The sequence below is a fragment of the Canis lupus genome, chromosome 26 (genome assembly GCF_011100685.1).
Source record: "Canis lupus familiaris isolate Mischka breed German Shepherd chromosome 26, alternate assembly UU_Cfam_GSD_1.0, whole genome shotgun sequence".
NCBI classification, from domain to species: Eukaryota; Metazoa; Chordata; class Mammalia; order Carnivora; family Canidae; genus Canis; species Canis lupus.
In genome coordinates this window covers 24358425-24372031 of record NC_049247.1, presented here as the reverse complement: position 1 = coordinate 24372031, position 13607 = coordinate 24358425, and the positions used below count along the sequence as shown (strand labels likewise).

Below are 13607 nucleotides of genomic sequence, written 5' to 3'. Positions count from 1 at the left end.
AAAATAAGTATTCTAGTATAGAGGTAACCACCACTAACTGACAATACCCTTCTAACTTTTTATGATTGCTTGTGTACACATGAATATATATAATAAAGTGGAAATCCTATGCCATGACATGTCACATTTTTTTTTAGTGCATACTTTACTTGGGATATTTTTCTAGAAGTGAATTTGAAAGGGTCAAAAGGGTTTGTAAAATTTTGTGGCTTTTTATAACTACTTCCAAGTTATTCTCCAGGAGATGTATTAGTTTGGTTTTTTTGTAAGCAGTACATTTATTTTAAAGTATTTTTTGCAAATTTGACAGGCAAAAATATACATCTTATGATTTGAATTTCTTATTTTTGATTTGGAGAGTGTTTTACTCTGCCATTTGTTTCAGAATAGCTTATTCTCATTTTCTTAATTGATTTGTCAAGTTTTTGAGACATATTTATGGTATTACTCCTCGATCGTTTTTATTTTTATTTTTTTTAAATATTTTATTTATTCATGAAAAACAGAGAGAGAGAGAGGCAGAGACACAGGCAGAGGGAGAAGCAGGCTCCATGCCAGGAGCCTGATGTGGGACTCAATCCCGGGTCTCCAGGATCATGCCCTGGGCCAAAGGCAGGTGCCAAACCGCTGAGCCACCCAGGGATCCCCCTCCTCTATCATTTTTATTAGAAAAAAGGCTTTTTCTTTTCTGGCTTCTTTGTCTGTGCAGATGTTTGCACTAACCTGGATGTCTTACACCTGCCTCCCTGCCTACTGAATCCCACTTGTCCTTTCTGGCCTTTTCTATCATACGTTTCCTAACTTTTCTGGCTGCTTTTATAGGAATTTAGTCCATTGACACTTTCTCCTGGTCTCTCAGTTGCTAGATTAGTCACATAGAATCCTGATGATTTAGTGTTTGTATTTTTTGTCTCTCCAATGAGAGTGAGTCTCTTATAATAGTAGGACTGTGGTCTAGGTTTTCTTTTTTATTTGCCCACTGTCCCAGACACAGTAGGGATCCAGAGAGTTTGCTTGAATGTACCAAGATAAACAAACAACTTCATCATTTTTGCCATGCAGAAAACCACACCTATCCGCTCCCAAGCTGACCTGAAGAAATTGCCTTTGGAAGTGACCACCAGACCTTCTACAGAGGTAAAGCCAGGAGGTGTGTGTGGGGGGGTGGTTGGTGACTTTTCCTTAGGTGTCTTGTGCTAGGATAAGTGTTTTCACTCTGTTCCATTCTCTTTTAGGAACCTGCACGTAGACCTCAGCGACCTCGGTCGCCTCCTTTACCTGCTGTGATTAAGAATGCCCCAAGCAGACCTCCTTCCCTGCAGGCTCCCAGGCCAGCTAGCCAGCCCCGAAAGGCTCCTGTTATCAGCAGTACCCCTAAGCCTTCTACCCTGGCAGCTCGGGAGGAGGCCAGTACATCCAGGCTGCTGCAACCACCTGAGGCACCCCGAAAGCCTGCTAACACACCGGCTAAGACTGCGCCCCGGCCCACTCCTATGGTGCAGCCACTGTCACCATCTCTGCTACCCAACGCCAAGAGCCCTCGGGAGGTCCCTGCTCCCAGAGCCATCAAGACTCCAGTGGTCAAGAAGCCAGAGCCACCCAGTAAACTCTCCCCAGTGAGATGCTTTTCCTCTTCCAGCTCCAAGCCTACCCTCAGTGGTCTAGGAACGGTATCAGGCTGTGTCAAAGCTGTACTGGGGGAGCCTTTTTGGAGATCAAACCTCAAGCTTCCTGTTGCCCCTAAGGAGGAGTCTCAATAGCCAAAGGGACTTTCTCTGGTCAGGGCACAGAGCATGTTGGTTTCCTGTCCAGGGAGCTCTTCAGTATTCCCTTTGTGTTTTGATCTGCCATAAATTTGAGTCCCCTCCACCAGCTTCTGTGGTATGGGCATAGGTTGGCAGCCTGGTGAAAGCCGTGGTGGGTTGCAGCAGTGGGCAGCATGTTTCAGGGAGGGCACAGCTGGTGCCAGGGAGGCTAAAGGAGAAGTAAACTGAGAAGCTCCCCCTATGACAGCTTTGAGCAAAGGTCCTTGTGGGCACAGGGACCAGGAGGTTGCTGTATACTGAGTAATGTCAGGGGAGGCTCAGCTGTGGGGTAACTGAGAAGCACACAAGTGTTACTGCTTCTTTAGGCCAGATGGAATCTTTTCCTGACAGAATCTTCAAGGGCTGACAGGGCCCCTCACATTCCCTCTCCTCTTGCTGTAGACCACTCCTGGTCGGAAGCGGACTCTTGGGGTCTCTGATGAGGAAGAAGCTGAGGAAGAGGCTGAGAGGAGGAAAGAAAGGTCTAAGCGGGGCAAGTTTGCTGTGAAGGAGGAAAAGAAGGACTTGAATGAGGTAGGTGGTCTGAGGTTAAAACCTCCTCAGGGTTGCAGTCTGCACCAGGTCTGTTTCTGTTTTGATTTGAGCCTTCCAGAAGCCCAGTTCATCTCTGTAGGATCTTGGTCACACAGGTGATTTAGAAACATGGTGTCAGGCACGCTTCTGAGTGAGACTGGCTTTTGGCTCTCATCACAGGCTGGAGGTCACCCACAGATCAGGGAGGCTTGAAACCCTTTGCATCCCTGTGTCTGTGACTTTCGTTTGCATACTGTCTTGTTTATAAAGGTGGCAGAAGGGATCCCTGGGTGGCACTGCGGTTTAGCGCCTGCCTTTGGCCCAGGGCGCGATCCTGGAGACCCGGGATCGAGTCCCACGTCGGGCTCCTGGTGCATGGAGCCTGCTTCTCCCTCTGCCTGTGTCTCTGCCTCTCTCTCTCTCTCTGTGTGACTATCATAAATAAAAATTAAAAAAAAAAAAAGTGGCAGAAGGGTTGACACTCAAGGTTCTGATTTAGAGAGCAGGTCTTGGTGTGAGACATGGAGATTTAAATGGTGACATAAGGGACACCTGGGTGGCTCAGCGGTTAAGTGCCTGCCTTCAACCCAAGGTGTGATCCTGGAGTCCTGGGATCGAGTCCCACAACGGGCTCCCTGCATGGAGCCTGCTTTTCCCTCTACCTGTGTCTCGGCCCCTCTCTCTCTGTGTCTTCATGAATTAAAAAAAAAAAAAAAAAAAAAGTCACATAAGACAACATGAAGTGACAGCTGATGACCCTGGATTGCCAAACATGCAAAAATATGCTTATCAGGGTCACTGGGGATGCTTTTAACACTAACATTGTTCTCCTTGCAGCTCTCAGACAGTGCTGGGGAAGAGGACCCAGCTGACCTTAAGAGGGCTCAGAAAGGTAAATTCGGGGAGGTACTTGGCAGCCTGTGGGGGAAGGGGATAGCGGGACCCCTCAGCCAGCAACAACTTATCCTGAAGGTTCTTGGAGGCTTTCCTGGCTCTGGGCTCTTGTGTAGCAGTGGTTCCAAGTCTAGTCCCGAGAAGAATTCTGAAGATAGCACACCCTTCTGTGTATTTTTAGCACAAATTTCTTGGCTTGCACTTCTGGCAGTCACTCATCCTGCTGCTCTTTGGCACCCTCATGGCAGATGGGGAAGGAGACCAGGGTGGCTGGGCTCCATGTTCCTGGCAAAGTACTGGCAAGCATTTAGGGGTTCTTGTCCCAGCAAGTCCTTGGACTGCCTCTCTAGGTGGCCCTAGCTGAGTAGGGAACTCCGTTAATTTTCTGACTCCCACTCCATCATCATTCTCTTAGATAAAGGGTTGCACGTGGAGGTGCGTGTGAACAGGGAGTGGTACACAGGCCGTGTCACAGCTGTGGAAGTGGGCAAACATGTGGTGCGGTGGAAGGTGAAGTTTGACTACGTGCCCACAGACACCACTCCGAGAGACCGCTGGTAACGCCCCTTTCCAGAAGCCCACAGAGTTGTCCAGGCCAGGGGGGTTCTGTCCCAGCCTCCCAGCAAGCGGCCCATCCTGGGTGCCTGGGGCATACATGACAAGTGCTTTGTGCCTCCTAGGGTGGAGAAAGGCAGTGAGGATGTGCGGCTGATGAAGCCCCCTTCTCCGGAGTACCAGAGCCCTGATACGCAGCAGGAGGGTGGGGAAGAGGAGGAGGAGGAGGCAGCAGTGGCAGCACCACCGGCGCCGCCAGCGGCAGCGGCCCAACAGGCTGTAGCCACGGCAGAGCCCTCTACTTCTGACTGCATCCGCATAGAGCCTGACACCACTGCCCCGAGCACCAACCATGAGACCATTGACCTGCTCGTCCAGATCCTCCGGTACATGTGTCTTCCCAGTCAGGCTAACTCTGGCTCTCTACCTTCTTCTTGCTATTCTGAATTCCTCTTCCCACCTTCTTTCTTTAGGAATTGTTTACGGTACTTCCTGCCTCCTAGTTTCCCCATCTCCAAGAAGGAGCTGAGTGCTATGAATTCAGATGAGCTAATATCGTTTCCTTTGGTGAGTTTAGCCTTTTATTTTTATTCTGCATGGTCCCTCAGCTTCATGTTTATTGTGATTGCCAGCTCTTGTGTCATTCCCCCCCCCCCCCCCCCTGCCATTTTGCTGCCCACCTCCCCTATGCCCCCTCACAGCCTCTCTTTTGCTGAGAGAAATAGAAAACGTGTAGAAAAAAGTGCCAAAGCTGGCTATGATTGTGGTATGCAGAAGCCAACCACACCATTCATAAGATGCTGGGGCTGAGTCCTCACTTAGGGACATCAGGCCTGGTTTGACATTTCCTAGAGTGTATCTGTTTTCCTCCGCCTCAGCAGAGGGAGTAAACTTGTCCCAGGCAACAGTGAAGAACTTAGACTTAAAGTGCCTAAAACTTGACTCTTACAGTGAGGTAGAGATGTGGGTAGTGTTTTTTTGTAAGCACTGGGTGTTATGCTAAAGTGGCACAGGCCCTGTGCTGGATCTCTTCATGAGCAGCAGTAGAGAATCCTGCCTCCCAAGTGCCTTATGATTCAGTAGAGACTGAATTTTTACTAGGTAGCTGGACATGAGACTGAGAGCAGTAAGTGCCATGGAAGCAGTTGGGCTGTGGCAGCCTTGGGGAGGGAGCAGCAGTCTGAAGATGTGGGTCTCTGCAAGTGCCTGTGTAAGTGACAGGGAAGATTTGAGGCAGGGCGACTTTGTGAGCAGGGGTTCAGAGGGATGGAAGTTCCCAGGTCAAGGCAGCAGACTATGTGGTGAGCATTTAGGGAAGAAGAGGGCCCTGAGAGTCAAGATATGGTACTTTTTGAATGTCTGATCTTAGGGGCTTGGTGTTTAAACCTTGTATAAAATGGAGGGCCAGCAAAAGTTTTGAGCCAGGGGAATTGTCATTCTGAACCTGGTCTAGGGCAGAAAAACAAACTTTTTCTCTAGAGGGCCAGTTAGCAAATATTTTCAGCTCTGTGGCAGCTAAACACTATGACACTGCAGTAGACCATTTGTAAAGGAATGGATGTGGCTGTTCTGTAGTAAAGCTCTATTTACAAAAAGAGGTGGCAGGCTGATTTGGCCTGGGGCTCTAGTCTGCTGACCCTGCCCTAAGAGGATAGCTCTCATGGCAGTAGGTTTGGGTGAGATGGGTGGATGGAAGATGCCGAGGCAAGAGGGCCAGTTGAGTTGTGAAAGGTCAGAGATGAGGGAATGGGAACTTGAGTTAGAGTGGTGGGAGTGGACTGGTGGGTGAAAGGGCCATGTCAGAGGTGGTTGACTGGAGGCAAATGATGGGGGAGGAGGCAGAGGCCATGTACTTCTTTGTGTCTCAGGCCTGTGGGAAGTGATGACAAAGCTATTAACTGGGAGAAAACAGTGGGGGTAAGAGCGGTGATAAGTTGTGATTTGTGTTGGGCTGGGAACACTGGCCATCTGCATTTCTGGTGATGTTTAGTGCGCAGGTCGAGATCAGGGATGGGGCACTTGGAGGGGTGGGACGGTTAGGGCTGCAGATGGAATCTGGGAGTTGTCTTCCTCAAGTGGGACAGATATGTTTATGTTTGGAATAGCTTAAGTTTTCTAGGGAAGAGTTTCTAGAGAACAGAACTAGAATTGAAACTGTAGATATTGGGCCCTTGTGTGGCAGCTGTGTGTTTGATGGTTTCCAAAGAGGAAGAGATAGGGCTTTTAATCTTCATTTTACTAAAAAGAAAAAAAGGGAGTATTAGGAGTTGAAGAAACTGAGGCTCAGGTGAAGAATCTGTTGTGATAGAACCCAGATTTGAATCCAGGTACTACTACTTTAGGACACGGGGCTTGCCCTTCTTCCAGTACTGCCTTGCTTCCCATGAGAGGAGAGGGCAGGTGCAGGCCGAGGAAGCTAGAGGATGGCAGAGCTCATCAGAAAGCTTCCTCAGAAAGCTCTGTGTCTCAGCTCTGGCCCTTGTTGAGGCTGCAGCTGCCCTCTGCAAATCCCATGAACAATCCACTAATTAGGATGCTTAGGTAGGTGGCCTGGCATCCTCTTGTCAAATTTGTTGCTTGTGGTTTAAAGTTGTTGCCAGACTCAGAGCAAAGCCTGGGTCCACTGGGATCTTCTCTGTTCAGACCAAAAACACGGTCAGCCAGGAGCATCTGAGCTTTTATTAGCATCTGAGCTAATAAAAGAGTCTATTAGCTACCTTATGCTTGTAAAAGGAAGTATACCACCAATGCATCAACTTTATAGTCCGCGGACTGTAAGGTCTAAACTAATTTTTTTAACGTCAGGGACACAACAGAGATTTCTAATGTTCATTATGTTCTTGTCAGTCTGTGAAAGGTCATCCTTTTTGCCATCATCCTGGATGGGAGTTTCATAAAGTCCTCAGGAGTCCTACAAATACTAGATTTAAACATATATGTTTTTAAAAGGTATTATAACTGTACAAATTTATAATAAATGAAGAGTTAAAACTAACTCAAATCATAGGCTCAAGACATACTGAGTTTTAATATTTTGGAGTCTGCCTAAACACTTTGTGCTACCGGGGTAATTGCTACCGGGGTAATTATTTTTAATGGAGAACTTCAAATTTCTCTTGCCATTCTGGTTTAATAGGATAATACTCTAAATTGTAAGGTAAACGACACAGTTAAGTACTTGCCAGTAACACTTTTTAAAAACAGCAGTCAGGAGCTGTCAATGCCAGGTAGCTCATACATCTTTATAGAAGCATATAAACCCAGGAGTTGATAAGACTACAGTGGTCAGCTAGGACCATTCATTTTCATCAGAATGGTGTTATTCTCAAGGGTAACTTATGAGTAAATGATATTGTAAGTTTGAGTTTTGAAAATAAACAGATACTGCACAGATTTTTTTTCCAATTAGATTCCATGTAACATTTCTTTTGAAGCAACTGTTCTAGCTTTTAAAAGTTTGAAAAGCTTCATGCCTTGAGAAACTGCTAGTTAACATCAGTACTCCACACCTTGGAAATTTCAGGTACTTAGGAAAGACAGTAAAAATTCTAATGTTGCTTATTAGTATACTACACAAATCTGGAGGTATCCACTGTTGGTGGGTGCTTGATAAATATTTCTGGAAGAGAACTTCTGGTTCTGACATTGTGAGGTGTGACTTAGGATGGGCTGCCAAAAGGACTGTGGTGAAGTTAGAAACATGTGATTCAGCTGGGAGAGGGACTTGTCCTTTTCGTGCCAACTGCAATGGAAGAATCCTCCCTCACATTTACTAATGGCTTGCTGTCAAGGGCTGAAGGGTTCACATAGGTGATCCCATCTCTTTCTTCATGGCAACCTCATGAGATGGGCATCAGGTTTTTCCACTTTGGAGCTAGAGAGCCTACTTATCCCTTGTCTGTGACGTCCCTTCACACTGAGCCAGTTGCGTAGGGATACTGGAGCCCATCTAGAGAGGCCCTGGGGACCCCTATAAGCTCATGCACTTACCCTCTGGGTTCCCTCTCTACAGAAAGAGTACTTCAAGCAGTATGAAGTGGGACTCCAGAATCTGTGCCATTCCTACCAGAGCCGTGCTGACTCACGGGCCAAGGCCTCCGAGGAGAGCCTGCGCACTTCTGAGAGAAAGCTCCGAGAGACAGAGGAGAAGCTGCAGAAGCTGAGGACCAACATCGTGGCGCTCCTGCAAAAGGTGCAGGAGGTGAGCCAGGCAGCCCTCTCATTGCAGCTGGACCACCTGGTGTCTCAGGGAGGGGGGCCTGGGCACCTCCTGCTCCCTTCTCCCCACTCACAGGAATCTGTGGTTCCAACCCTGGCTGCACAGCATCCTGACCAGGAGGGCTGGAGGTGGTGCGGCTGCCTGGGCCTCATCCCAGCCAGACCCACGGTATCAGATTTTTGCCCTTGTTTAGATCTTCTGATTTACAACCTGGTTTGAGAATCCTCCGAGCCATAAAACAGAAATTCTCACTTTTCCAGATGACGCCCAGATTGGGATTGTAAGGAGTACCCCTTTAGGGTCTCAGTCCTTCATCCAGGCAGTCAAAACTTGGGACTTGCTTTGTTTCCTGTGGGATATTGGGTGAACCAGATAGGCAAGATATGGTCCCTACTACACTCATGGCCCAACAGACTGGTGAAGGACACAAAATTATTGATGGCAGGAAGTTCTATGAAGAAAACACTTCATGTAAGAGAAGGAAGACACAGAGGGTGTTCAGCGGTGGCCTCTCTGAGAAGGGGATATTTGAGCTGAGAGTAGAATCAGTCACATACAAGATGTGAGTGCTTTGGGCAGAGGAAAGGGTAGGACCTAAGGCTCAAGGCAGGGAGTTGCAGGCAATAGAAGAGGCAGGGCCTGTATGAGGTGAGCTGTCCCTGGAGGGGTATGGCCCAATCCTGTTTGCAGATTAAGACATTTAGTTGGTTATAGGAAGTCCTGGAGTGGGGTGGAAGTTAGAATCCAGGACTTGGGTGAGGAGGTTCCCATACTTATCTGAATGAGCGATTTTGATGGCTTGAATCTTGGTGACCATGTGAAAGGCAGATTTGTAATATTTGGGGGGGAAGGAAGGAAACAGGGGTGATTCTTCTGATTTGTCTTGAGTCCCTGGGTGAGGGAAGGTGGTGACCTATATTGAGATGGGCACAGCCTGGGGTGGGGTGGTGCAGTTGAGCTGTTTTGAGTGTACTGAGTCTGAGAAGCCTGCAACACATCTAAGGCACCCAGGATCCTGGGGCACACAGGGCAGGAGCAGGGCAGGAGCAAGAAATCTGGGCGTCATCTGTGTATTGAGGATGGGAAGGGGGAGAAGGATCAAGGTGGGACAGGCCTTGACAGCCAGGGTGGAGGGGGGAGAGGAGGGGACTCTGGGCTCAGGCTCCATTGCCTGCAAGAAGGATGGGGAGGTGGGCCCCCCCTTCGGCCTTCTGGCCCCCACCTGACTGCTTCCTTCTATTCCAGGACATAGACATCAACACAGATGATGAGCTGGATGCCTACATCGAGGACCTGATCACCAAGGGGGACTAAGGGGCTCAAGACAAAAATCAGCTCCTCTGCCCTTCAAGGCAGAGTTCTTGGGGGGTGGTGTTTTGTTCATGGGTGGTGGACTTACCTTGGTTTGACTCACATGAGACATTTGTGCTTTTGGAGGGAAAAATACTCTTGATTCTTTGAATCTTCCTCCCTAAGTTTATAAATATTTATTTTTTAAAAGAAATAAGATGCTGCGCCTGCTGTGAGACCATACATTTTTCTTTTGGTGACTCCTGGGCAAAGGACAGAGAACCGGGATGCCAAGCTCCTTCTCTTGGCTCCTGGGTCCTAAAGATGTGGTAAACCCAGTGTCATCTATAATTCGGAGAGGCTCCAGGGGCAGGGCTGGTCTCTTCTAGAGGATGAACAATGTTGAAATCTGAGGTGGTAGGGGAGGGAACAAGCCCTCCAGAGTGGTACTTTTCCTAGAGGCTCTGATCTAGGGGACCCCTGGAGGCGGTGGGTCAGGATAGAGGCTCAGTGCTGAGCAGCTCCCATCTCAGGTCCGGGACATGACCTCCAATTCAACCTCGCCATCCATCACTCAAGTTCTCCCTGTGGCAGTGATTTCCTCAGTTAACCATGCATGGATAGTGAGGTTTTCCACCCCAAAAATCTAAGTCCAGGTGGAGTAGTAGATCTGACTCTAGTAGGCTGTACCCTGAATGAATGTTTGAATTCCAAAGGATTCTTTTTGAAAAAGCCCTCTGTGACAGTGCCCCTGGTACTGATCTGGTGGTGACCTCTGCCGGTGGGTTTGGCAGGGTCTGGAGGGAGCACGCTGCCCAGATGGTGCTGGCTGACCTGGAGAGCCTGCTGCTGCTGCTGCTGCTTTTACGGTTTCCCCCCCGCCTGGCCCCACCAATCCCTGCTCTGGGCTAGACAGGAAAAGGGGTCACTGAGCCACAGGGACTCCAGAGGCAGCTTTTTAGAAAGCACACCATGCCTTCCCTCCCATCTAGTCACAGCGTCATTCAGCTGTGTCCCTCAAGTGACTTCTCAGGGTCAAAGACAAAGGCAAGAGTTGCTGAGTTTCTCTTTAGTCACTGGAAAAATTCTGGTTTGATTTTCCCCAACTGTCTTCTCTCCTCTTTATTTGGGGACTTTGGGTTTTCTAGAGGCACAAGAACTGTGGCCTGGTACTGCTAGTCTGGGATTCAAACCTTTCTGGGTGTGTTTCTGCCATCTATCCACCTCAGGTCATCATGGCCCACATGCCACTCCGTGGCCTCTGCAGGAGACTAGGAGGTGCTGTTGAGGGAAGTCTTTACCCACTTGTGTGCCCAGAAGCACCTGCAACTTGTGGGTTTGGGGCTTCCCCAAACCACATCCCTGGAGGAGGGTTATTTGGGGACATACCACTCAGAACTTGGCCTCTTCCTCTGGAAGATTCTCTGAACCTCGGGGTTTCTTGAGCTGGTGATTACTCTCCTTCCAGCTCACTCTCTTCATCCCAGGCAGCATGTGGTTCATGTTTGTCCCCAAACCTATTGTTTGACTCTAAAAGGAAGTTGGTTCTGCATTTTTATCAGCGGGTGTAATACCCACCTTTTTTATTTACACACCTGTAATCAAAATGCAATACTATAAAATTTTTGCTGGTGAGACTCCTGAACTCAGTCTGTTTTCTTCTGTTAGTAAAATCTAGCACCTTCTACTTCATTCTTTCTACCACTGTGGCTTTAAACGGATTTCAGATATTTCTTCATCACGATCTTCCTTTTTCTGTATCCACCCTCCTTACCACAGAAACAAATGCTCAATTTCTTAAAATGTTTTAGCTTGAACTTCAGTGTAACCACTTTGCTGTTTAAATCCAGTCACAGCTGTACTGAATGCAGCCTGTGTCCCAGGCAGAGCTCCTGCCATTCTGGTTGGGAAGATAAACTGCGATGGGATGGGACCCGCCTGAAATTGTCTGAGGACTTGGGAAGAGGGAGTGTGCTGGCTGGTCTGTGGCCCAAGGGTCCCTAGCACAGTGGCAGCAAAACAGGTGAATACAGAGGAGCAATGGGGACTTTCTTTGGTTTTAAGTGACACAGCATACCGTAAGAATTCAAACAGTACAGAAAGGCTGGAAAGCCTGAAAAGCAAGACGCCCTTTCACCCTTGACCCCTATTTTCTCCCTGAGAATAATATCCATACTTGTCCACACATCCACTCTGTTCAGTTTCTGCCTGTTTCCCACAATGTATCTTGGAACCTGTTTCAGAATAGCCAATATGGGTCTACTTTTTTCTTCTGCAAAACCCATAGCATTTCATTGTCTTGGATGTACCATTAAGAGTCTCCTACTTAAAAACATTTGGGTTAACATTTACGAAAAATGCCCTGATGAATGTGGTGTGTGTGTGTGTGTGTGTGTGTGTGTGTGTGTGTATTATTGACTCAGATCTGTATGTATGTATGTATGGTAAACTCCAAAGAGAAATGGCTGTGTCAAATGGTAGGTATTAATATTAAAAATATTAAGATGGTCCAGAAAAGACCTCCAACTTTAACTCTTGCCAGCAGTGTATTTCACCCCACTGCACTTGTCAGTATGCAGTCTCTTCCATCCTGTGTACTAATCTAAAAGGTGGAAAGTGATGTACTTTTGAGTTGGTTTGAACTAACTTAAATAAGCTTGAGACCTTCATTGGCCATTTGTGTCTCTGATGCAGGGCGGCAGTTCTGATTTTGGATTAGGGACTTTATAAAAGTGTTTACAAAAGTATAATCTGAAAACCAAGAGGGTGAAGTCCTCCGGAAAATCTTCACCTTATACTACCCCTTCAGGCCCTAAGTGTCCCATGGATTTAGGATTGTAAACCTTACTTTAGGATCAATACTGTATTAGTAGGTAGGGACAGAGGTTTGATATGTTTTACTCAAGGTATGAGTTAATAGGCTGAGAAAAACTTGGGGTTCCTTCATTACATCTATCTGACACTACTTCTTGACTCTTGTTGGGTCCCCATGTTTACATGACTGCCTTTCAGACCTGTGGTTCAAGCAGAGGTAGCCAGGAGTTCATAGCTCTAAGACTGATAGAGCTCAGATTTCTTAGCCATTTATGTAGAATACAGGCTTGACGAGTAGGCAGTGGCTCCATGGCTACTTGTCCCTGTTGGAATGTTGTTCTCTAGCTGGTCAAGGCTATAAGGGGGCCTGTTGGGTGGTTGCCAAGGTGCCTGAAACATCCTCAGAATTCCACTGCCTCCCTTTGGCCAAGGGAGGCAAAGCTCTAAGGGATCGTGCTTTCTCTGCCACCCTGTTTGAGGCCTCAGATTGTTTCTTCTGTTCTCAGCACTAATGGGGTCACCCTCTCCATAATGAGCAAGACAGACTGGACAGAGGAAGGGCCTGGCAAGGAACATCTCACTCTGCATTGGACCAAAATATTGAGCAGCCTCTGCCCCTTGCCTTTTTCATCCAGGGACTTGGAATGTGCCTGGCCTAACTAGTGCTCTTGGTGGGTCTTGTAGAAATTTCCTTCCAGCTCACAAAGCGTCAGACAAATCACTGCCCATCTTGGCTCATTTATGCCATGAGGTTGGTTCTTCACCTGAAATTTGCCCAGGGATGCATATAGATAGCCACTATTCTGGGGCTGGTCTGATTGAAGTTGGAATGAAGGTCCTAACCTCTTGTTGCCTCAACCCTGAATTTTTGTGTCCAAGATACACTGGTCCCTATGTGCTACCTGTAAGCGTTTCCCTGCTTCCTCAATGGGCCGCCTGGGGAGTTGCCCCAGAGCCATCCTCACGGCTCCTAACCCTGTGGATGAGAAGGGGCAGGGCTTCCACCGGCCTCCTTCAGGCCTGGCCTGGAGGTTGCTCACGGTACCTCCTGGTACCTCCTGGCATTCGCAGCACGGGCAGCCATGCGGAGCGGAGGAGCGCGCACCACTGGGGCGCGGAGAGAAGGCGCTGACCAGGGACGTCTTCCCCCTCCCGCTGTGGACTCCGCTGAGAAGCTTCCGTGGGACTGGCGGTTGGTTGGGAAGCCGTGGCCAGCGGTGATGCCCCGCTCCGGATTTGCCGTCCCGCCGCCCCCCGTTAGGCTCCTCTAGCGAGGCCCTGGGCGCTCGCTCCTCCCCAGCGGGCTGCCACGGTGTGGGCGCTGCCGGGGGAGGACCAACAGGGAGGGAGTTGGGGGTTTCTTACTCTACCTCGTTTATCACCACCGTACGGCACGGCTGGAGGACCGGCTCCAAGTCCTCACCTGGCCCGGGAGCGGCCGAGATCCCGCCGCAGCGCCCCCGGGCGCCGGCCCTCTCCCGACCCGCCAACGGTCG

The 13607-nt window shown here is 48.7% G+C and overlaps 1 protein-coding gene and 1 long non-coding RNA gene across 7 annotated transcripts in view; one reads left to right on the top strand and one right to left on the bottom strand.

The window, feature by feature from the left end:
* The window catches only part of MORC2 (MORC family CW-type zinc finger 2), a 41631-nt gene extending 30689 nt beyond the window's left edge, over positions 1-10942 (top strand). Inside the window, exons 18-27 of one of the 5 annotated variants that reach the window (XM_038575666.1) lie at positions 1063-1137; positions 1236-1616; positions 2208-2339; positions 3177-3231; positions 3649-3790; positions 3914-4174; positions 4262-4355; positions 7801-7980; positions 8113-8175; positions 9253-10942. In XM_038575666.1, coding sequence (XP_038431594.1) covers positions 1063-1137; positions 1236-1616; positions 2208-2339; positions 3177-3231; positions 3649-3790; positions 3914-4174; positions 4262-4355; positions 7801-7980; positions 8113-8175; positions 9253-9321 — 1452 coding nt within the window. In that variant the 3' untranslated portion in view covers positions 9322-10942. Of the gene's footprint in view, positions 1-1062; positions 1138-1235; positions 1617-2207; positions 2340-3176; positions 3232-3648; positions 3791-3913; positions 4175-4261; positions 4356-7800; positions 7990-8082; positions 8176-9252 lie in introns of all 5 variants that reach the window. The other 4 variants (XM_038575665.1, XM_038575664.1, XM_038575668.1 and 1 more) reach the window with 4 other exon arrangements.
* Positions 4475-13607, bottom strand: LOC119866207. 2 transcript variants are annotated; one of them, XR_005379390.1, is made up of 4 exons: positions 13482-13607; positions 10687-10827; positions 7779-9882; positions 4475-6708 (listed from the first exon to the last, which is right to left on the bottom strand). It is a non-coding gene; the product is annotated as an uncharacterized LOC119866207 (long non-coding RNA). The 2 variants fall into 2 exon arrangements; XR_005379389.1 differs by lacking the exon at positions 4475-6708 and having other exon boundaries at positions 6717-9882.